At 39.8% G+C, this 25,521-nt stretch overlaps 1 protein-coding gene across 3 annotated transcripts in view; it reads right to left on the reverse strand.

Moving 5' to 3' along the window:
• The window catches only part of mapkap1 (MAPK associated protein 1), a 199,333-nt gene that overhangs the window by 143,784 nt on the left and 30,028 nt on the right, over positions 1 to 25,521 (reverse strand). For 2 of the 3 annotated variants that reach the window (XM_067969731.1, XM_067969730.1), the window contains exons 2-4: positions 14,536 to 14,860; positions 12,776 to 12,865; positions 8,159 to 8,307 (exon numbers count right to left, since the gene is read on the reverse strand). In XM_067969731.1, coding sequence (XP_067825832.1) covers positions 8,159 to 8,307; positions 12,776 to 12,865; positions 14,536 to 14,794 — 498 coding nt within the window. In that variant the 5' untranslated portion in view covers positions 14,795 to 14,860. Of the gene's footprint in view, positions 1 to 8,158; positions 8,308 to 12,775; positions 12,866 to 14,513; positions 14,861 to 25,521 lie in introns of those variants that run through there. The other variant, XM_067969732.1, reaches the window with a different exon arrangement.

A 25,521-nucleotide genomic window follows, 5' to 3' on the forward strand; every position in this document is an offset into this window, starting at 1 on the left:
GTGGATGGCCAGAATTCATCCCTTATAACATCAGAGAGATGTGACCAGGCCCTCAATTTGCAACAAGATTATGATCGGAGCAGCAGCACAAGACTTGTTTGTGCTTAACTTAGTGATTCTTCTGCTGCTGGCATAAACTTGTATGACTAAGTAGGGACAAACTTTCTTGAAAACAAAACAACAACAACAACTCGCATTTATATACCAACTTTAACACAGTAAAACTTCCCAAGGCGCTTCAGAGGAGCATTATTTTTTAAAAATTGACACCGAGCTATACAAAGAGATATTAGGACAGGTGACCAAAAACAAACAAACCATACTAGTAAAGCTGCATAGATTACTTCTTCTCTTTGTAGAACTTACACCCAAATGCAGTTTCAATAAACACTTGCTGGATCATGTATTAAGACACTGGTAAATCTTTGACTTAGTAATTACCAGCCCAGGAAGAGAAATATGGATCACATGCTGCAGTGGTATATATGCTATTTATTCCATTTTTATTAAACTAGTCCAGTGTCTAAAGCCAGATATTTACTTGTCGTGTTTTAAAAATGTAATGGTCTAACTGGTTTCACACCTGTAAATACTTGACTTGTGATCGAAAACATCTGCCATTAAGTTTCCAACTCATTAATATGAAAAATTCCCTCCAAGTCTGATGAAAATCCAACATTCAAAATAAACTATATACGGAGGTCAAAAGAAAATAAGGTTTTTGTATAAAGTACTCACGGGTATACAATAGCATATGATTCTGTTCATTTTTTTGGCCAAGTAAGCTTGCATGTATCCTTGTTCCCTACCCCCTTCCAATGGCAAAATTCTAATTAAAGTTTTAAAAATATGTACTTCAGAACACATGGAAGACTAACCAATTCTACTGTTCTTAGCATCAAGTGGTTTCAAATTGGCTTAATTTGCTGCTCTGAGGAAGCCTCCCCCTGCTTCCATAGAATTGTGAGAGATGCTTTTATGTTGGAATATTGTTGATTGCTGATGCACGATTCTTGCAACGTTAACAGCTGTCCTAAACGTAAGCAATCTGACCCCTTTGTAGCGGAAATCAATTTTTCAGTGGATCTTGTAGTCTTTTGTCAGAATAACCACCTCCACTGAACTGCTAAACGTGCCACGCCAGTTCTGCACTTCTAACATAATGCAGGCACGCAGTTCCACAAAACTGGCTCAGCGTCAATTTTTAGGCTGCATGTGTCATAACGAGAAATTACATCAGGGTGGCAGGACACTCTGCATCATACAGAAGAACTAGTGTCCATGCAACAAAATCAGCCTCCTACAAGCCAACAGGAAACTGGTAGTGCATTTAAATACGGAAATAGGAGGGTGATGCATGGTGTCCTATCAGGACCCGGTCTACAAGGGAAAAAGGGCCGTAACATGCTAATTATGGGGAGTGACCCACCCAGGAAACAGTGGTTGGCTAACAAGATGGAGACAGGTAATATCTCATTATATATGTACAAAAATTTCCCATTGGCTCAATGTAACTGTCCCAGTGCTAGCTCCACGTCAGTGCTATCTAATCACATTTTCCAACTCTTTTTTCTGTACCCATCAATATTTTTCTTCAAGTGTTCATCTAATTCCCTCTTAAATGCCACGATTGACTTGCTTCAATAACCATATGGAAATGCATTCGATTTTCAAATAAACATTTGTGTGAAAAAAAATTTCTTCCAACCTCCCCATTTATGCTTCTGGTATGAATCCTAAATTTATGCCTCCTTTGTTATTGATTCATCAACCAGTGGAAATAATCTTTTACTCTTAACTTTTTCAATCCCCTTCAAAAGATTTGTACAGTTCTATTAGACACGTGGATGAAAAAGAGATTCCAACTGCATGTGCATAGGAATGGATTTCAAGAAAGCAGTCAATATATTGGAGTCTCATCTTATTAGGTAGTTAAGGAGACAGATTGCTTGTTACAGATGTGCATAATACAGCAAATAGTACATCAAATGGGATCATTTAAGATCCTCAGACATACAGCCATCATGTACCACTATAGATGCTGAAAATGCAACCAACAAGTTACATGTTACTGCAAAAATGCAATCACTTTTTATATTGTTTATCAATAATACAAAGTTATTTAAAAGTTTATATATAAACACACAAACCAAAAAATGAAGAAACTAGTCTGGGAATTCAGACCAATATAACCATTCAAGCTATCTTCGTACCATTTGCAATGTTATCTGAATCCATCCATCTAATTACTGTGTTGTAATTCACTGGGATGTAAACAGTATCCTCCAGATAGCATGTTATTAACAGCGATAAAGTCGCTCAGTATTGTGTCATTCTGGGTGCAACAGCTCTGCCTCAGTAGGTATTATATACTGGAAAATCCCATTACCTGCTCAATTTCATCAGTTTGAGTATTAGACATTTTTTTAAACCAATGACCTCTGTTTTTGGTATTCATCCAATAGTGGTTTTTTTTGGTCTATTCATGTTATAAAACAAACACACATGAACTGAAATTCTTAGCCTAACAAAATGTTGAATGCAAACAAGATTTTGTTAGCACACCATTATTTCAGAACGCTACAAAAACCCATCAACTAGTAAATGTTAATTGCTACTACATTTATCTTAATTTTCACCATGGGCTGTGTAATGTGGAATATTTCCCATATGTTCTAAAACAAATCTAAAAGAGCTGGTTCTATCAACACTTACAAAAATTAAAACACTAAAGCAATTAGCACTCCTGGAATGATTCCCCCTCCCCCATTTTCCTTTCACTGTTTCATCATAAAGTCACAAGTTAACCTACATGAACTAGCATAATTCCTCTTCCACAGAATGCCTGTCAAAAAGCAAGCTGTCAAATCCCTACCCTGCTTCTTAATGGAAAATAGCAACCTTCTACAATTCCTGTTTGTCAAACATATTTGGTTGTGACTATCTTTCAAATGCTCTTCTCACACTTCCACTCTGGGTTATTTATGAATACACTTGAGGCCCACAAATGAGACCTACTGCAAAAAAAAACTATTTACTGCCATAATTTGACTTTCTTATGAACAGAACAATAATTGCCTCATTACACTTTTCAGCGCAACTAAACCGTGTGCATCACCAAAACATTTCATCAAAAAGCAGCTGGAGGCTGAGGCAGATACATATGTATAACTCTGAAATAAAAACTGCACAACTTAGCTAACAACTAAGGATTATGGCAGTAGATATGTACACCTTCCACTTACAATACTAGATTTCAATGGTATATTGGTCGGCGAAATGAACCACCAGGCATCACACTACAGGAAAAATAGCACTTAAGCCAATATGCTTTAATCTTGAGCAATACATTTCTTGCGTGACACCCTTAATTCATCACTTTAAATTGCTTCCATCATCTGCGACAGAACTATAACCACCAGTACTTCACCCTCGTGTGACACAGCTCAAAATTCTCAAGTCACAACCCAACTTTGAAAGGACAAAATGTAGAATGGTATCACTGAATGTTTTGCATTCAAGAAAAATTCATACGTTCATTAAGCTGTGCTGAAATTCTAGTAACAATACTAAATACTAAAAGCAAAAGAAATCAGAATTACGAAGAAAGCTAAAAACAATTGGGTCGACTAGGCCTATATTCACTAGAGTTTAGAAGAACGAGAGGTGACCTCATCGAAACATATAAAATTCTAACAGGACAGATAGACTAGATGCAGGGAGGATGTTCCCGATGGATGGGGAATCCATAACCAGGGGTCACAGTCTCAGGATACGGGGTATGCCATTTAGAACCGAGATAAGGAGAAATTTCTTCACTCAGAGGGTGGTGAACTTGTGGAATTCTCTACCACAGAAGGCAGTGGAGGCCAAGTCATTAGATGTATTCAAGAAGGAGATAGATATATTTCTTAATGCTAAAGGGATCAAGAGATATGGGGAAAAAGCAGGAACAGGGTACTGAGTGAGACAATCAGCCATGAACATTTTCAATGGCGGAGCAGGCCCGAATGGCCTACTCTTGCTCCTATTTTCTATGATTCTATGAATTTACACTCCTGTAATAGATGCCACAGCGAGTTCCTCTGAGATGAAGTATTTAAAAGTAGAGTAACCTGCAGAATCTGAAATAATCTTGTATTACTGAACAACAATGTTCTCTAGTACATCATTTCCATAACAGAGAAATTTATTCTTGCAAGCACTGCAGGTAATTGGTCTATTTTCAATTTATTAACATTACTACAGTATTTTAACAGTGCTAGTATTACATTGATAAAATATTAGTCACATTGGGGAAAGCTGCTAAGTAAATCGATCAGGCTGATCAGTTTTTTCTAATTCTTCATTCTTGGGATATGGGCACCGCTAGCAAGGCCAGCATTTATTGCCCATCCCTAGTTTCCCTTGAGAAGGTGGTAATGAGTTGCCTTCTTGAAGCACTGTGGTCCACGTGGTGAAGGAACTCCCGCAGTGCTGTTAGGTAGGGAGTTCCAGGATTCTGACCTAGCAATGATGAAGGAATGGTGATATATGTCCAAGTCAGGATGGTGTGGGACTTAGAGGCGAACTTGGAGGTGATGGTATTCCTTCTAGGTGGTAGAAGTCAGGTGTCTGGGAGGTGCTCTCGAAAAAGCAAAGAGTTGCTGCAGTGCATCCTGTAAATAGTATACACTGTAGCAACGGTGTGCTGGTGGTGGAGGGAGTGGATGGACTGCTGATCAAGCAGACTGCTTTGTCCCGGATAGTGTTGAGCTTCTTGAGTGTTGTTGCAGCTGTACCCATCCAGGCAAGTAGAGAGTATTCCATTACATGCCTGACGTACCTTGTAGGTGGTGGAGAGATGAAGTACTCGCTGCAGAATATCTAGCCTCTGACCTGCTCTAGCAGCCACGGCATTTATGTGGCGGGTCCAGTTGAGTTTCTGATCAACGGTGACCCCCAGGATTTTGATGGTGGGAGAATTTGGTGATGGCAATGTCATTGAATGTCAAGGGGACATGGTTAGACTCCCTCTTATTGGAAACGGTCATTGCCTGGCACTTGTGGTGGTGCAAATGTTACTTGCCACTTATCCGCCCAAGCCTGGATGTTGTCCAGGTTTTGCTGCATGTGGGCATGGTCTGGTTCACTATCTGTGGAATTGCGACTGGAGCTGAACACTGCAATCATCAGCAAACAGTCCCACTTCTCACGTTATGATGGAAGGAAAGCCATTGATGAAGCAGCTGAAGATAGTTGGGCCTAGGGCGCAGCCTTGAGGAACTCCTGCAGCAATTTCCTGGGGCTGCGACGTTTAGCCTCTAAAAACCACAACCATCTTCCTTTCTGCTCGGTATAACTCCAGCCACTGGAGAACTTTCCCCCGATCACCACTGACTTCCATTTTATATATATTCGTTTGCCTGCTTGGTGCAACTTACAGGTTGAAAGAATGGGAATGGCTAAGTGTGTGGGCACAATGGAGAAAAGAGAAAGACCACAAAGCAAGAACAGAAAAATGAAGCCAGGGCAAAAAAAAACAAAACTGGAATATTAAGAAAATAAAGCAGGTATACAGCCTTGAGGAACTCCTGCAGCGATTTCCTGGGGCTGCGACGTTTACAGGATGCACTGCAGCAACTCTTTGCTTTTTCGAGAGCACCTCCCAGACACCTGACTTCTACCACCTAGAAGGAACACCATCATCTCCAAGTTCGCCTCCAAGTCACACACCATCCTGACTTGGACATATATCACCATTCCTTCATCATTGCTAGGTCAGAATCCTGGAACTCCCTACCCAACAAACTCCCTACCCAACAGCACTGCGGGACTGCTGTTAGGTAGATGCCAGACAATAAGGCAAAAAAACTGGGAAGAAAATCTAGGGGAAGCATCAAGCTGCAGGGAACAATGAAAAGGGAGTTCCAGCCCTGCCCGCCAACAAGACACAGGTTAACAGAAAGAATGAAATACCATAAAGGCAAATGTATGGGAATTATTTTTTTATGGGCATCAGTGTATAAAGTGTTATTTATATGGCTTTAGGTTCGACTGGGTAAGAAATAAAAATGGCATTGGGAACCACTTTGTAAAAAAATACATGAAGTGACATGATTGGTTGAAATTTCAACCATTCAAGTGGTTGTATTTGTGGGGGATCTTTAAATTTGTTTATTACAGGAAATAGTTTAAGTTACTTATTTAAACCAATGAGAAAAGCGTGGCACTTGATTCTTTTCAACTACAGACAGATTTAATGTGCCACAGTACAAATGTAATGTGTGATGAGCAATTCACAATTCTTGCAATTATATGGATATATTTTTAAAAATCAATTCAAATCTGGAGATACATGAGAGATGTGCAATATTCCTTCCATGTGACAAGAGTGCATGGACCTGAATTTTCAACTTTTGTAGGAAATAATGGTGTTTTTATTCATAAACAAATAGATTAATAGATAGAAAGACACACACACACACACACAAAATTAATTTAGAAGATTGTAATGCAGTTGATGAATGCAATAGCCATTTCAAGAGTGAATTCAAGTCGTCACCTTAAGCACAAGATTAGGCAAGGATCCTAAATAACTCATTCCAACTAACTTATTTACAATATACAGTTTAATTTGTTTGTGTACTTTTATTCCAATCAACCTATACATCTGTTAATGACAAACCCATGTATCAATGTCATTAATATCTGAAGGACCCAAGTAAAAAGCATTACGAAGTAAGTCCACTATAAATTACTAAGATTTACCATGATCAAAATATTCAATTGTTTTGACAAGATTTTAGTTGTTAAATTCTTTTCAATCCATCTGTGACCAATCCCATTGGATGAGGTAGTGTGATAGAGAAGAAATATTATAAATTTTAATTACTGAACTTTGCACCACATGTACCATGGTAAAATATTCAGGAAAGATGTTAAACTCTGTCTTTATATTAACGCATGATAATTGTGCTCGAGAAAAATATTGAACAAATCATAACATGGTTTAACTACAACATCCATAAAGAAATTAACACAATGCAGCTACCTTTGACAAACAGAAAAACGGAGCTTATTCTACTGTTGTGTATTGTTTAGAGTTTTCTATTAACCTAGTCCGATTTCACACTTAATTTCTCTAAATTTGGAGATTGTCCCATCATAGAAACATTGTTTAAAAAAGACAGCTGATGGTCGAGAGGGAACGGCAGAAAAGCACATAATCCAATTTAATATGGGGCAAAACACAGGAGCAAAATAAAGGCTTCCCAGTTAAGGTATACAATGTGTACAGATCATCTGTTTTCCTTAAAAACATTATTTTTCATGAAAACAGGTAGAGGAGAAAAAGTACTACTATCTTACCGTGGCAAAAATAACATCAGATCATGATAAAAAAATAATTGTCAGAGTAATCTGAATGCACAGGTGAAAAAACTGATGAGAAAAAAAATTGGCTTTTGTCTCAATAGGCATATGAAGTGAAAACTGTAAAACTACAAAATAATCTGTACATTTGGACAAGAATACACAGGTTGCACTGTTTTTCTAAAAAAAATAAAAAAACCTTGTAACTTTCTTTTAAACTCTTGCTTCATTAACATAATTCAGCTAAAAAAATCCTTTTAACGATAAGACCGTTGTAGCTTTATTCGTTATCTTTTAAGTAGTTGTAAAGGCAGTAAAGTGGACTGCTCAAAAATAGTCGTTAACCAACATGTGACTGAGGGTTTTCATTAGGTGAAAAGTGTGTAGAAAACTAGTACTACACAATGGCAGAGCAGTTGAATGAGGATTAATGTCTGGCATTCCAATAATACAGGGAATATTTCCTCTGTCAAACTTGTATTTACATCTATAATTTTGTTAAGAATAGCACACATAGGAATACTTCCTCAGAAAATTTTTCATCTAATCAATTGTACTGCAGTGGGGAGATGTCAAGCAGAAGTCAGGCTGTTCACTAAGCGAATGGAGAATAAAAACAACGCTGAACTGGTCTCATAACTTTTAAGCAGCTGGCTGACCCCATAAAAACAGTTAATAACAGCCTAAACTTATGCTAAAATCAATTTAGATTGTTAGATGCTACAACTTTGTTTTGTTTATTTTCTATTAGGATATCTAATAACTGGGATGCACTGTAAAATGTAAAATCCTTTTCGGCACTGACCTTGCCATCAAATTTGGAATACTCGTTAAATGCGTTGTTCAGCTGCTGCGGACACTGTTCAAGTCGTATGGAAAGCGTAGATGGTTTTCCGGTATTCAGTGGTTTTGCTCGGAAGTCCTTCTTTTCAAACAAGGAGCCTAATTCTTCAGCTGAAATTGAAAAGGAAGTATGTTTGAATACATCAGTTATACTATTTATGGTCAATTTCTATGCTACGCTTGATAACAACTTTACATATACACAAGTTTAAAAAAAACTTTTTCTCTTGTATTCAAGGGGGTGCCCTGCATAACTAATGTCAATGCTTTTATATAGTAAATAAAGCAGCATAACATCAACCTCTTCCGGGCACGCCAACTTGGAACTGCGCTAGATGAAGGAGCTACACTGACATATTCCCATCCATGTGGAGCCTGACATGGTTTCTCTTGCAGTTCAGGTTTTAGGGACTGACACAAATTTCAAGTTTGTCTCAAACCCAGGGCCATGAAAGCCTGGAGGTTTGTAGGCACAGAGATTGTGTCCCACTAAATAAACAAAATTAAATCTGCAAACCAGCAAATAATAATACAGGTGAAGCTAAAAAGGTTACATGTGAGATTCGTTTTTGTATGTTGTTTAAAGTTCTATTTAAGCAGTAATTAAATGGAAAGCTCCTTTAAAAAAAGGATGCTACATGAAAACATTGCTCTTGACTGAGTGACTTCAACCAACAATCATGATGGCAGAAATTAGGTATCTCAATCACAGGTGGTGAATTACTGGCTTTAGTTAACAGTGTGGAAAAAAACATAATTCACATGCACAATAGTTACAATTAATTGGGAGACTTTGTTCAAGAGTGAAATTAATTCAGTAATGGTCCACTTCCAAATTATTCATTATACATACATTAAAAAGGAACAACAACTTGCATTTATATGGAGCCTTTAATGTAGTAAGACATCCCAAGGCGCTTCATTGCAGCGTTATCAAACAAAATTTGACACTGAGCCACAGAAGGAGACATTAGGGCAGGTGACCAAAAACTTGGTCGAAGAGGTAGGTTTTAAGGAGCGTCTTAAAGGACGAGAGAGAGTTAGAGAAGTGAACAGGTTTAGGGAGGGAATTCCAGAGTTTAGGGCCGAGGCAGCTGAAGGCATGGCCGCTATCGGTGGAGCGATGAAAACTGGGGATGCATAAGAGGCCAGAATTGGAGGAGTGCAGAGATCTCGGACAATTATTCTAATAGGTCACAACGATAGGGAGGGGCAAGGCCATGGTGGGATTTGAAAACATGGATGAGAATTTATTTATTTTTTTTAAATCGAGCCGTGGCCAGACTGGGAGCCAATGTAGGTCAGCGTGCACATGGGTGATGGGCGAATGGGACTTGGTGCAAGATAGCACCTGGGCAGCAAAGTTTTGGATGAGCTCACAAATCATGCTACCAGACTCTTTTCTCCCCTTCTCCAACTTATTTCATCATCTCCTAAGAGGTAAATAACCACAAGTAAAATTTCCAGAGCTGAAAAACACTGAAGTTTCTCTCTGTTTCCCAATGTCAATCAAGCATTAACTCTAAGCTATAGATCGAACACTCCAATATTCAATCCTGAGCAGTTACATTCTAAAGGTCCAACATGACTGCAGTCATAGTATTTCAAAAAGTCTACATTTGTCCATACCACCTTCAACTCTTTGCCTAACCAAAGATTCATCCAGAAACTTTCTAAAAATGCTCTTCAACATAGAATTGAATTAATTTTGATGGGAATCTATTCCATACTCTACTTGAGGGGAAGAATGGGAAGCACATAATAGTTAGGAAGCCTTCCAATTTCTAATCTTGCATGCATTCTCTCTTCCTGTAATCATAAATTTATGTTAAATAAAGGATACTATCTTCATGAAAAGTATTTTGAAAACCCTTTATTATTTAGGGAGGGAGAAAATGCAGACATTTTAATGAAGATGATATTGTGCATAAGTAATGTGCTGATATCATTCAACATGATTTATAACACGGTGAATTCGTAAAGATAGGAAAAAGTTTCAGAAGATAAACTGCTGGACTGCATAAGTTGTGAAAATAAATTGCAGTTATAGGATCTTATTAATAATGGGAATTTTACTAATTGGAGTGTAAACTGCGTGATGGGAACAGCGAATGCTCTTTTGGTGTTGTGAAACATCAGTAGTGTTCATCCGAGAAAAATAAACAAATTAGTTTTAAGTTAACAATGGAACAAGAGTTGCCCTCTTACTAACTAAAGCTAACAAGGTATTGGGTTGTATTAATAGTACCATTCAGTATAAATTAAAAGCACACCATTTTGACACTATACAGTCGCTGGTCAGACCATAAATAGAGTACTGTGCCCAGTTTCGGTCCACTCACATGGCGAGTGATATAGCAGCCTTGGAAAAGGTCCACAGGAGAGCTGCAAAAATGATTCCTAGCTTAAAGAACATCAGGTACTCAAACAGGTGCAAGGACATTGGTCTATTTACTTTAGAGGTGACCTGATAGAGGTCTGGATAGTGTCCCTACTGATAGATTCTTCCAGTTTAACAGATTAGGGAGGATCAGGGAACACAAGTTTAAACTATAGAAGAATAGGAATAGGCTGGATGTTCTTCTTTTCCAAGAGAATTGTGAGCCTCTGGAATACATTGCCAGCAGGTGTGGTGGCTGCATGCCTTCAAGAGGGAGCTCGACTGGTTCCTGACAGGGGCAGAGATCACACCATATAGAAGGTAAGGGTCTCTACAGATAACATTTGGTCCATGTGGTTTTGATCGCCTGAGGGGGTCAGAGAGGAATTTTACAGAGTACTTTTTCCCTTACTGGCTCTGGGCTTTTTCTGGTCTTCTTGCCTCTCCCAAGAGATTACATGGCTGCCGGTGGGGGGGGGGGGGGGGGGGGGGTGAATGTGGGCGGAAAAAGAGGTCAGGGGAGGGAAGAAGCATTTAGCCATAATGGTCTGGGCAGGCTTGATGGACCAGCTGGTCTTTTCCTGCCATCAATTCTGTACGTTCTTCTAAAAATTTGAAATCTACACTTTTCCTTCACAGAACAGCTGCAAAACGTTTTGAATATTTTGACGGATAAATGTTCTAAGCTAAAATCTTGGTATGGAGCTGCTGAGTTAGACTTTAAAGGTTAAATATCAATTCTAAATTTCACACTCTCTTCTTTTCACTGATAAGTTTGCTTTGGAACTACATTTGTTTGTGTACCAATGACTATGAAGGTAAAAAACATGGAGGAGAGGATACATTAAAATCTTGCTGCCTCCGCAATAACTAATACATTGCAATATTTCTGCATTAATGCACTTTAACAGTCAACCTCTACATTATATATTTGTACACAAGGCCAAGAGGTTACGCGATGGAGGCAAGACTTTAAGTGATGGTTATTAAATACTGGGCCAGAAAGCACTCCCTAAATAAGGGAGGAGCTCAACAGCACCCTCAGTTTTTAGTGGTGAATTGAAAGAGCAAGTTCTGGTGTTCGCACATGCGCAGTGAAATGCAGAAATCCGGCAGTTGTTCCTAGTGGTTCGCAAGCGAAATGACAGCTTCGAATTAAAGGGTCGTCGCACGCTGTAATCAGAGAAATCATTGAAAAAGCGCCAACTTGCTTATCTGCCCCGCAGGAAAGTAACCAATTACGCCACCAAACGGGTACATTTAAAAATATCAGGTCTAAACTAAGTTTCAACAGCGTGGTTAGTCTTAATGACTGCGAAACAACTAAAAATTAACTTTTAAAAATGTGGAGTCTCATATTGCTCCTTATTTTAAGAGTTTTTGGTCATTTAAAAAAATATTAAATTAAAAAATTATTTAAAAAAAAACTTTTCCCTGGTCTCTAATTTAATTCAAATATTTCTTTGGCTTTCTATTAATTTTTTTTCAATTTACAATGACGTACAGAATACTGACTTTAAATGAATGAAATCTGCTTGCCTGCTTGAGCAATGCAGCCTGAATCTGTGGGTGTGACTTCTCTTCCTGACAGATTTTGTGGATGTGTCTTCTCCTCACAGACTGTTCCTGCCACGGCAATTCACATTGCTCAGAGGCTGGGTTGATAGCGCACATTTTGTTTCAAGTTCAAATTCAAGCAATTCAACGCCACAGAGCCCGCAGTAAGTATTTTCGTGAATTTAATTTGCAGGAGCTGTGGTGAGTGTTGGCCTCACCGCTCTGTGCAATTTCTGGCCCAGTGTGTTCATTGTTCTTCCAAACTGTTAACCGGTTTTAAACTACTCGCACTACTTTTTCCAAATAGTTTCAGGTGAAAAATGCGTTGCAGTAATTTCTTGATAAATACCAGTTTTAATCATAACTACCAATATTAATTTTCAAAACTGACTTAAAATGCTTTAACCCATTAATTCAGCATATTTGAATACTGTGTGCAAACAGTTGTCATTTTTAAAAGTTTTGTTGTAAGAAAGCACAATTACAGACATGTTCTGTGTTTCAGAAACTTTCTTCTCTATAGTTTCTGTAACACTGAGGATCATTTTAGTCTAAAAGGTTTTTTTTAAATGGAAGGTACAGTACTCAAACTCCATAGAGGGAATAATCAAATTGTAGCTAAAGACCCAAAACATGCTTTACCTGAATGTATAGCATTCCTTTCTTTCCATTGAATATTTTTACATTTAATCTGATTTTGTCGTTCTTTTCTTAACCGTTCGAGCCTTTGAGCTGCAAAGAGAGGGGAAAGAAAAACTAAAAACAAAATCTTTGTCTGGGGAAGTCAGCAATAAAAATGCCATAATGAAATACATTTACACATTTTAAATGGGGATTTTATATTGTATTATAACTATGTCAAACGTTCATAAATTTTCAAAGATGACACCACAGCTATGCAAATACCAACAAAATCCTGAAAGTGTTCATGATTAATAATTGAATTTGAAAGACATAAAACATTAATAGAGCTCATAAAGAGTTTCAACAGTGCAGAGAATATTAAAATGTAAAAACATGTGTGATTAATAAGCTGGTTCATGACTATAAATCATTAATAATGTTTCTTCCAGAAATGTTAATGGTTAGTAAAAGTCGATTGACTATCAGATTACAAGGAATAAAATTATTACCTGGGTTTTCTTAAACTCAAAAGAAGTGAACTAATATTCCTGTTCAATATTTTTTTTAAACAATCAAACTAAAATAGCAAAGGACTGGGTGTCTTGAACAAGCAGTCTGAAGTGAAAATGGACAGTAAATCCTGTTAAGAGGTCTGGGACCTGAAGTAGAGCAAATAGCTACTTTTGCTCATATATTTAATGTAGCATCCACAATATGTTTTAAGTTTATAAAGGAGACATTAGGTTGTACTTTCATTTCTCATAGCGAACATTTCAGTACTTTTTTTGAATCACTAATTAACCATCTTTTTGAGACAGATTTTTGAAGGGAAAGGTGTCAATAAACTTCCAATAAATTAGATGCATTGAACAGCATAACTAAATGCACTTTTTAATTGGAAACCTTTAGAGTCAACTATTAAATTAGGTGGTTAAGCATCACTTTTAATAGATCAAGAAAAATAAATGCTTGAATTTTGCCATTACTTTCTTTAAAAATACATTTGTTTAAAGGACATCACTTCAGCAAGTTTGATGCAGTTGGGACTTTAACAGCAAATTCCACTACAGTGGTTGGAATAAGATGCCTTGACTAAATCTCACACTCTCAAGGTTGAAATTAAGTATATTCTGGGTTCTGTATGTAGAAGCTGAACAACTTCATAATTTTTCAAGTAGAATGTTATTGAGCTAGCATAATCAGGGAGAGGGGGAATGGACTCCATAAGAGAAATTACTTGCTACTCAAGTGTCAGAATCCCGCTTGGAAAATAGTAAAGTGCTTACTTCAATAGCATCAATATAAAAGTGAGTCATTCTTTTACTCTTTCCCTTAGTCTGGAGGTGCAGGCAATGTTGATAGACATTGCTAAGATGCCACCGCACCTATCCTCATAAGCCAAACATCCTCCATTCAAATGCTAATGACTTACAATTTATGGTTCTACTAAAAATGTCAGCATTCTTTTTTGTTTTAAACCCTTACTCTAAACATTTCCTTCAGTAGATTGATCATGTAATAACCAAACAGCACCATTTATTTCAAAACTGAAATAAATTGTGCTATTTTACCAATTCAGAGTTGTGCTTTTTTCTTTTTAAGAAGTCCAAGCAAAATACTACTTGTTGACTTAAAACAATGGATTTTGCCTCCTACAGAAGAATCAAAAAGGCCAGGATTACATAGCGTTACTATGGAATTATAGAGGTAACTCATCAATAGAGTACACCATAGACTAATAGCACTTCTTACTCACCCAAGATGCATTTAGGTTTTACCTGTGTTTGATCGTCTCCGAATACCAAAATCCCAGCTTGAGGTAATGTCAACTGATTGCGAGTAGTCATAACCCTGAGTCTCACCACTCCCTTCCTCCTGCACATTTGTCCTGATGCTGTTGGATACAGGAGCATACAATTTCTCCAGGTCAACATCATGGTCAATAAGAACCATCTCACACATCCCTGTGTCATCACTAGTGACATGTGATTGACGAATGTGGGCTAGGATGATAGCAGGGTTGTCCAGAAAGGCCATTCTTTTGATGAAGCAGCTTCTTTGAAAATTATTTTCTCTCTTCCATGTTACATCCTGAATGCCTAGCTGAAAATAAAATATTCAAAATCAATAGAATAAATGCACAAAGCATTGCCATTAGTCTCATTAAACTAAAACTTTTAAAGAAATGAAAAGTACCGTCTGTTTTCTACTTAAACCAAAAATCATCACATTGACATTTCTTCTAAGCTGCTACAAAATTCCAGGGGTAAAATGTAAAAAAGCAATTTTACACACAATTGGATCTTTGCAGCAATACATCTACTGCAACTACATAGTTTTAATGCTGTAAATTTTATTTTAACACACACACAGGTTCAAGATAAAGTGGTAATGTACATGCAAATTCTGACAGAAAGTAGTCCGTTTAGAATCAGAAAATGTAACTTTGAGTTGGCTTTCTCTGCCTTCCGGAAGGCAGAGAAAGCCAGCAAATAAAAATTGTTGGACTATAACTTGGTGTTGTAAAATTGTTTACAATTGTCAACCCCAGTCCATCACCGGCATCTCCACAACATTGTAACTTTGAGGACAGCAGTCCAAGTTTTACAGCAAGAAACAGACTTAGACATTGGTCTGTTTCTGCGCTGTAGATCCTTTCAGCCCAATACTCCACAAGAGCCTCCTCCCACTCAAATTACCTTTTCCCACCTTGCCCCCATTCCCACTATTCCCTTTTCACTCATGTATGCATCGCCTCCTCTGAAACGTGTCAATGCCATCTGCTTCAATGACACCTTGTGGCAGTGAGTTTTAAGTTCTCACCACTGTGTGAAGAAATTCTACAACTCAAATCGACATACTTGATTACTGCAGTCCTTCAAGGAAGAAAATCAAAAGAGGACCATTTCTTATCGTCACGACGCACATGGCATTGAATTACAAATCTGCTACTGAGCAGTATTATATTTTGAGGAACTGGGTGGCACAACGGATACTTCTCGTGCAGTTCCTCTAGCAACTTGGGGGAGGGGTGAAATTCAACTTTGGCAGAGGCGCAAAACACGGTAGAAGATGGGCCACCTGTATACACCCCAGCCAATTTTCCTTTCCATTTAAGTTAATGGAAAGGAAAATCCAGAATGGAAAGAAAAATCAGGCGGTACATATAACTTGCAGCCGAGCCGCTTCCGCCCATTTTGGTGATGCAGAATTTCACCCTCTCAGTTTCAATTCAACCCATACAGATGGGATGAAAGACTTAACTCCATCAAATGTGCTCTGGAGCCACATGAAATGAGCTTGGGCAATCTCAATCCATCTGAGAATGTTGAACCAGAACAGCAGCAGTGGAAATTGCCAATCATCCATTAGTTTCCCACATTTACAATGGGCAGTCAATGTCTGGAGAGCCAAGTTATTTGGTTCCCTCGGCTTGTAGCTCCAGCAGATCTTTTCTTGCAGCATGACCTTCCAGTGCTAAAGGTGGTCCCATGTGGTGCAAGATAAGCTCAAACAGATGGCATACAATGCAACATCATGTTTTGAGAACAAGTATCACAGATACCAAAATGAGGGGAAAGCTAGTCATGTTTTATGCAAGGTTTAAAACTTGAAAGCCTCCTGATTCAAAACAAGAGCAAAATGTTGGCTGGCTGTTTTCCTACCCGAAAGCAAGAAAGCAGTTAACTCAACCACATGGGAGACCAGTGAAGATTACATGCTGCCACAGTGAAGAAAAGAACCAACACGTCAGCCCAATAGAAACATTTTTTTTATAAGGCATGAGGTAAAAAAACAGTATCCCTTGAGTATCATCCTAGTAGGACCAAAGCAAAAGTGTGTTTGAGAAATTTTATCCATGTAAACAACCCACTGACATAAGCTCATTATGGCAGGATGTTGAATAAGGAAGGATGCAACTCCTCCGGCACGCCCAGCTGCCTTATGACACTGTGATTTTCATACTGAAGTCTTCTTTAATAAATATTTTATTTTAACCTTAACATTGGAAAATCTGTAAGAAGCATTATTTTAATCAAAATAAATTGATACGGTTCATTTGAGTATACCTATGTAAAAATACAAACTGCATGTTTAACATAACCAGCAAATAGATCAAAATTCCTCTGCATACTGAAGAAGCCTTGCACTCTGCAGTTTTAACCAAGCACTAGTTCTGACAATGTATTTTTACTCCAGTTCATTTCCCCTGCTGGACATCACAGCAGGAAGTCAGGGCTTTTAAAGGAAAATCAATGCAAAACCAGTGTGAACAAAATTAATATGTGATTCTATTTATAGCACTGCACACTTAAAATCTCCTTTCCTTCCCCAACCCCCTCCCTCTGCATAGAAATTATTACAGTACTGAGAATGGAAAGAATAGAAGTACTCAGTTGACATAGAATTCTACTGTGCAAGAATAGGCAAAAATATTTAGAACTGTAAATGGCCATAATATCAAATACATAATTCATGAACTTCAAAAAGTGAGCCCCAGTCCAATCTAAGAAAACTAAAAATATAGTTTGATTTCAATGACATCGCAGCTTCCACAGATCAGGCACAGGCACGATGGGCTGAATGGCCTCTTTGTGTGCTGTATCATTCTCTGAACAGAGTTTGAAAAACTGAACTAAATCAATGTGCAACCCCAAATGCCCACACAGGCTATCTCAGTGAGAAAGTGAACCGATTTAGTTTTGAAATACAGGAGTTATCTTTAATGATACACAATGATGACATCTTGCTCCTTTTGTCGCATGATGCTGTCAAATCACATTATCTGATTTACACTAGGTCTGGAGAGATTCCCGTCAACAAATTAGGTTAGTTATCATTCGTGTACAATGAACCTTTCCATGAGAACTTCAAACTGGGTTAGACAAAAATTGTTCTTTTCAGACTCAATAATTTAAAAAAATAGCCCAAGCTTGCAACTCAGAAAAATTAGGGACAAATGCAATTTTTTGTTGTTGCAAATTTTCTCCCTTCCTCCTCTCCTGAAGGTATTGATTCTTCAGGAGGTAGAGCCACGAGTTACATTAACCCTTCAGTACCCTGCCAAAGTCACAATTCTTCAAGTGTGAGCCTGGAATTTGAGTGTTGGCAGGCTATTCAATTATGGGTGCCATCACAGCCAAGCACAATCCTGTTCCCACCAGATGCCTACACATGTACTTTCTAGCAGGTGTCACTAGATAGTATCAAGAGGAGGAACATTGGCTGATTTGCCTACCTCAAGCCTAGGGGCATATAAACCAACTGGAGCTCTCTCTCTCTCTCTCTCTCTCGCAACCAACATCAGCTAACTCAGAGAGAATGCAGCTTTAGGCTTGCTTTCCAATGAATCCTGTATTCATATAGTAAGTTATGATGTGGGAAATATGGTAGTATGAACGATCCTCTGAAAAAGGATACACAGATATATAAATACAAAATAATTGAGGCTGTATTGTACCTCCATCACTCAAAGAGGAGTAAACAAAAAACTGCCTGTAGCAACCATCACCCAACTGGTCCTGCTTCCTTTTGTATCAACTAGAGTTAGAACAACTTGCATTTATACAGCCCTTTAACGTAGAACAACATCGCACGGCACAGAAGTGTAATGAGACTAAAATGGACGCCAAGCCTGAGACACTAATATTAGGAATGGTGATTAAAAGCTTGGTCAAAGTGGCGGGTTTTTAAAACGAGGGTCTTAAAGATGAAGAGGGAAGTGGAGAGGTGGAAGGGTTTAGGTAGGGTATGCCAAAGTGTGGGGCCAAGACAGCTGATGGCATAGCTGCCAATGTTAAGGCCAAGGGAGCTTTGGGCGGGAGGCGATACACAAAACATCATGTCTAATCTACCAGATCTACAAATGAACCACGGGCTTCCCATTAAATAGGGTCAGACTACAGACAGATGGACGCATGCATCCTCAGCCAACCCTACCTGTCCATTCTGTCCCAACAGGACAGCAGGAATGCTGCTCAGTTAAAAAGTTAAGAAAAAAGTATGAATTTAAAAAGTGACGTTTCTAATGGCAATGTTGGTAGTACAATTGCTAATTCACAGATTCTACCAGGACTTCAAAATTATGAAGGGGTTTGATAGGGTGGATGTGGAGAAACTGTTTCCACTTGTGAGCGAGTCTAAAAGAAGGGGGCACAAATATAAGACAGCCACTAACAAATGAAATAAAAGTATTTACAAGAAATTTCTTTAGAGTGGTGAGAACTTAAAACTCACTGTTACATGGTATGGTTGAAGCAGATAGCATTGACACATTTAAGGGAAAGCATGATGCAGACATGAGGGAGAAGGCAATATTGGGATTTGGGGGCAGTGAGAAGAGATAATTAGAGTGGGAGGAGGCCCACTTGGAATACACGCACCAGCATAGACCAGTTGGGCCGAATGGCCTGTTTTTGTACTACAGATATGTAATTCTATGCAACCATGCTTAGCAGTAGAAGCTGCTGTTCTAGTTCTTAGAAATTTGAAATATATCACACGGAACCAAGCTACACACACCAGGAAAGCTCCTGGATCAGTCTCTGCTAAGTTGACTGATCTCAGCCAAGTAGCACTGAGGACAACTCAATTTTTTTTTTATTCGACCGTGGGATGTGGGCGTCGCCGGCAAGGCCAGCATTTATTGCCCATCCCTAATTGCCCTCGAGAAGGTGGTGGTGAGCTGCCTTCTTGAACCGCTGCAATCCATGTGGTGAAGGTTCTCCCACTGTGCTGTTGGGAAGGGAGTTCCAGGATTTTGACCCAGCGACGATGAAAGAACGGCGATATATTTCCAGGTCGGGATGGTGTGCGACTTGGAGGGGAACGTGCAGGTGGTGTTGTTCCCATGTGCCTGCTGCCCTTGTCCTTCTAGGTGGTAGAGGGCGCGGGTTTGGGAGGTGTTGTTGAAGAAATCTTGGCGAGTTGCTGGAGTGCATCCTGTGGATGGTACACACTGCAGCCACAGTGCGCCGGTGGTGAAGGGAGTGAATGTTTAGGGTGCTGCTTGGGGTACCAATCAAGTGGGCTGCTTTGTCCTGGATGGTGTCAAGCTTCTTGAGTGTTGTTGGAGCTGCACTCATCCAGGCAAGTGGAGAGTATTCCATCACACTCCTGACTTCTGCCTTGTAGATGGTGGAAAGGCTATGGGGAGTCAGGAGGTGAGTCACTCGCTGCAGAATACCCAGCCTCTGACCTGCTCTTGTAGCCACAGTATTTATGTGGCTGGTCCAGTTAAGTTTCTGGTCAAAGGTGACCCCCAGGATGTTGATTGTGGGGGATTCAGCGATGGTAATACCGTTGAATGTCAAGGGGAGGTGGTTAGACTCTCTCCTGTTGGAGATGGTCTTTGCCTGGCACTTGAATGTTACTTGCCACTCATCAGCCCAAGCCTGGATGTTGCCCAGGTCTTGCTGCATGCAGGCACAGACTGCTTCATTATCTGAGGGGTTGCGAATGGAACTGAACACTGTGCAATCATCAGCGAACATCCCCATTTCTGACCTTATGATGGAGGGAAGGTCATTGATGAAGCAGCTGAAGTTGGTTGGGCCTAAGACACTGCCCTGAGGAACTCCTGCAGCAACGTCCTGGGGCTGAGATGATTGGCCTCCAACAACCACTACCATCTTCCTTTGAGCTAGATATGACTCCAGCCACTGGAGAGTTTTCCCCTTTTCCCACTGACTTCAATTTTACTAGGGCTCCTTGGTGCCACACTCGGTCAAATGCTGCCTTGATGTCAAGGGCAGTCACTCTCACCTCACCTCTGGAATTCAGCTCATTTGTCCATGTTTGGACTAAGACTGTAATGAGGTCTGGAGCTGAGTGGTCCTGGTGGAACCCAAACTGAGTGTCGGTGAGCAGGTTATGGGTTGAGTAAGTGCCGCTTGATAGCACTGTCGCCGACACCTTCCATCACTTTGCTGATGATTGAGAGTAGACTGATGGGGCGGTAATTGGCCGGATTGTATTTGTGCTGCTTTTTGTGGACAGGACGTACCTGGGCAATTTTCCAAATTGTCGGGTAGATGCCAGTGTTGCAGCTGTACTGGAACAGTTTGACTAGAAGCATGGCTAGTTCTGGAGCACAAGTCTTCAGCACTACAGCCGGGACGTTGTCGGGGCCCGTAGCCTTTGCTCTATCCAGTGCACTCAGCCGTTTCTTGATATCACGTGGAGTGAATCGAATTGGCTGAAGTCTGGCTTCTGTGATGGTGGGGGTATCGGGAGGAGGCCGAGATGGATCAATTAGCCTCTGCATGCCCGGGCTAGCACGAAAGGAGGAGAAAAAAATGATCTGGTAGGGTTTCTGCACTTACCAATATCTAGTGACCAATGTTAGAATGTGCACGTGCTTGGATAGAGCACAAAGAATGGTCATTTGGGCAAGATGCCTATGGAGTAGTACTTCATTTCCATCAGGAAGGGGTGGAAGAAATAGAAAGACAGTAACATTTGAAAATCTTCAAAAAAGAATCCAGTGCAATTAGCATAAAGTTCCCTCTCCATGATACAGATATTTGCCTTATGCACTCAAGAGTAAGGAGCTTCCTTGATAAGGACCTTTAAAAAATAAAAAAACAGAAAGGATGGAAATACACAGTTTGTCAAACATCTGTCAAGAGGAAAAACTAATGTTATGGGTATAGACCTTTCTTCACAACTGGGAACTGGAAGACAAGTGACCCCTTTAATGGAACTAAACAAAAGGATGGCGGAAAAAAAATTAATAGTTAGGATATCGAAACAGGATTTTTGAAAGCAAGAAAGGAGGTGAAAATGGGTAGAGATTATCTAAGTGAGCAATTAGAAGGCATTAAAAGGATAAAAGGAAGTGAAAGTAGCCAAGTAAAGCAGTGAAATACAAACAAGATGCCGGAAACATTCAGCAGGATCACCACTACACAAAGAGAAAAGGCCAATTCCCCAAGTGCAGGCAGATAGATGGTATCACAGCAGCAGTTCTCAATGAAAAGATCGAAAGAAGGCAAGATGCCAGAGGAGAGATGTCTAAAGAAACGGAGAAGGTTGTCGGCAGGAGTAAGGGTCAGATTTCTAGAGTGGAGCTAACTGGCCAATAAAGAAAGCAGCGAGGTGAAGGCAGCAGAAAGAGTTCACAGTCATATCGAGCTTAGAAATCACTGAAGTCACAAATACATTCAAGGCCGAGTTAGACAAATTTTTGATCAGCACGGGAGTCAAAGGATATGGGGAAAGGGCGGGAAAGTGGAGTTGAGGTAAAAATCAGATCAGCCACGATCTCATTAAATGGCAGAGCAGGCTCGAGGAGCCGAATGGCCTACTCCTGCTCCTATCTCTTATGGTCTTAAGTGGGAATGGAGAAGGATGAAGATAAAGCCCTTGCTGATGCTACATTGTTCGGAGTCAGAAAGGGAAAGAGGGATTAGGGGCTCAATGGGTATCCAAAAATTGCTTGAGCTCCTGGTCCTTAATGCCTAAAAGGAAGGTGGGGATTTGGGGAGGGTGGGGGGGGGGGGGGGGTGGAGGAGAAGAGAAAAGGTTTCATGTTAAAACCGCAAATGAGACAAAGGAGAACATGTAACAGAGTTTAAGGACAACTACAACATAGATTGAGCTGATGTTGCTGAAGAGAGGGAGCAATAGCATGTGTGCAGTGGTGCAAGGTAGAGGAGAGATTGTGTGAAACGCAAAGGAGGTCATAGGAGTGTTGAATATCATGGAAGAGATCAGTGATCTTGAGTGGATCCAAAATGGAAGAGCAAAACATCAACTCGAATCCATATGGAGTGAGTCCAAGGCAGATGCTGATAAAAGAAATAATTTGAAAACAAGTTTTGCTATATATTTTTAAAATCTGGTTCAAATTAATGAGAAAAAATGATACTCATTTTTGTCCCAATGATTTTTTTAAATTTTATCACATAGAAATATAGAAAGAAAAACTTTCAAAGTGTTGGAAAAAGTTAACTCATGGAGGCTCGTTGATCTTAAAGCAATATGGCTCAATGGCATTAAATCATAAAGGGGGAGAAAAAGCACAGATTCTGCGATCGCCATAATGGTTGCGAATGCAGAGAACATTTTAATTGGTTAAATTACATTTTCTATTAATGGTGGTCACTGCAGATACATTTGTCTAGTATTGCATAATTTTCCTTAGCACCTGGCTGAAGAGAACACAGCTGTTAGAACTTAACTGAATGTATTCTGTTATGCTCACAGCCAAAGGGGGAAAAATAACCCTGTTAAAAAAAACATGGCTCATGCTGTGAATAATGCAGACCAGAGTGCAAACAGAAATACCCAATTGTTTATTTAAACTGAAAGTATACCAGTTATTGTGAATTAGTACATAAGATACTATTTCCCTCAAGGTGAGAGTGACTATCCAAAAGGTATGCTTAAAATGCACACATTTCAGTTCATTACTATCAAATTATGGTCATTTTAAAATAAGTTTTTGACTATTTACAGTTCTCAACATTACAGCATTGTAACAAGTAGTAGCAATGTAATCTGCCGATCTACAATTTTTTTAAAAAAATGATCTGTGTGATTCCTATGTCAACATTTATAATGGTGACCACCTATATAAACTGGTCATGCTGTAATTATGTTCTCCCCCAATGGAGGCACTGCAGTGCTACCAATAGAGGGAGGCTGTAATTCCAGCATGACAAGTTTATATAGGCAGTTTCCATTATAAATGTGAATACAGGAATTTATAATGGTAATGTATAAAAATAATGGTAGAATGCATGACTTTAAAATGGCAAGTTAATTATACTTGCTGGCCCTGATCCAATTATGCCCTGGCCTCTAACCTTGCTTCACCTGACTACACTTGCACTTAACTCCCCATATACTATTCCATGGGAGATCGCCTAGTAATCTTCAAGAAAAAAACTTTAAAATCACTTAATAATATTGGTACTGCTAAGTGAAGAGTTGCAAATTAGTTGGAGTGTATTTTTATGATGAATAACATGTTCACTTGGAAGTTTGCCCCAAGTTGTAAAAAGGTCTCTACAGAGTCACAAACACGACTAAAAAAAAGTGAAAAAAAGAAAAGAAAAATGCCATCTCTTCTGAAGTGAAGATCTACACATTCAAACCAAAATTCCAGAACAAAAGATGTGGCGAGGAACGTAGAGTATTAAACAAGATAAAGCAATTAAATAATCAAAACCAATTCCCTCCGCAGACTATTAACAATTTGCCAAACTATGTTCTTAACTGAACTGAATATACTGAGGGTCAAGACAAACTACAGGTAAAAGATCTAACAAGATAAAAGCCCACCGAAATGTCTCCCTGATCCCTGAAGTTAATCGTGCCAAATTGCAGGATATCAATCCAACCCTATAGACCACACTAAAACAGAAGTAAAATACCATGGATGCTGGAAATCTGAAATAAAAACAGAAAATGCTGGAAATACTCAGCAGGTCAGGCAGCATCTGGAGAGAGAAAGAGTTAACATTTCAAGTTAATGACCTATCATCAGAACTGGAAGTTTGAGATGTAGCAGTTTTTAAGCGAGTACAGAACCGGGGATTGGCGGGGAGCGGGTAGAGAAGAAACAACAAAAAGGGAAGGTCAGTGACAGGGTAGAGGGCAGGAGGGATTAAATGACAAAAGGGTTGATGGTGCAAGGCAAAAGTGGGTGGGGTAATGGAACAAGTAAAGAAACAAAAGATGGATCTAGAGGAGCTGTAAATGGCAACAGCAGAAACATTACCAGCATCTGCTGTCCAAAAAAATGGGAGCAGTGGTTATGATCTGAAGTTGCTGAAATCATTGTTGAGTCTGGAAGGTTGTAAAGTGCCTGACTGAAAGATGAGATGCTGTTCCTCGAGCTTCACTGGAACAATGTAGGAGGCCAAGGACGGAGTGGAAGTGGGACAGAGAATTAAAATGGCAAGCGACCACAAGCTCAGTGTCATGCTTGCGGACTGAACGGAGGTGTTCAGCAAAGCGATCACTCTACCTGCGTTTGGTCTCCCCAATGTAGAGACCGCATCGTGAGTGGCAAATACAGTATACGAAATTGAAAGTAGTACAAGTAAATCGCTGTTTCACCTGGAAAGTGTGTTTGGGGCTCTGGACAGTGGGAAGGGAGGAGGTGAAAGGGCAGGTATAGCATCTTCTGCGTTTGCACGGGAAGGTGTCACAGGAAGCGGAGCGGGTGTTGCGGATAATAGAAGAATGGACCAGTGTGTCAGAGGGAACTGTCCCTTCAGAAAGCTGGGAGAGGAGGGGAGGGAAAGATGTGTTTGGTGGTGGCATCGTGCTGGAGGTGGCAGAAATGGCAGAGGATGATTCGTTGAATGGGGAGGCTGGTGGGATGCAAGGTGAGGACAAGAGGGACCCTATCGTGGTTCTGGGAGGGTGAGGAAGGGGTGAGGGCAGATGTATGGGAAATGGGACAGACATGGTCGAGAGCCCCGTCAACTACAGTGGAGGGGAGTCCTCGGTTGAGGAAAAAGGACGACACAGCGGAAGCACTGGTGTGGAAGGTGGCATCATCAGAACAGATGCGACGGAGATGGAGAAACTGGTAGAATGGAACAGAGTCCTTACAGGAAGCGGCGTGGGAAGAAGTGTAATCAAGGTAGCTGTGGGAGTCGGTGGGCTTATAGTAGACATTGGTTGACAGTCTATCCCCAGAAATGGAGATAAAGAAGTCAAGGAAGGGAAGGGGAGAGTTGGAGTCCACACTATTCAACTTGGACCAGCGGCATTCCACAGAGGATACATCCAGAATTCCATCTGCA

Source organism: Heptranchias perlo, chromosome 31 (assembly GCF_035084215.1).
Source record: "Heptranchias perlo isolate sHepPer1 chromosome 31, sHepPer1.hap1, whole genome shotgun sequence".
Lineage (NCBI taxonomy): Eukaryota > Metazoa > Chordata > Chondrichthyes > Hexanchiformes > Hexanchidae > Heptranchias > Heptranchias perlo.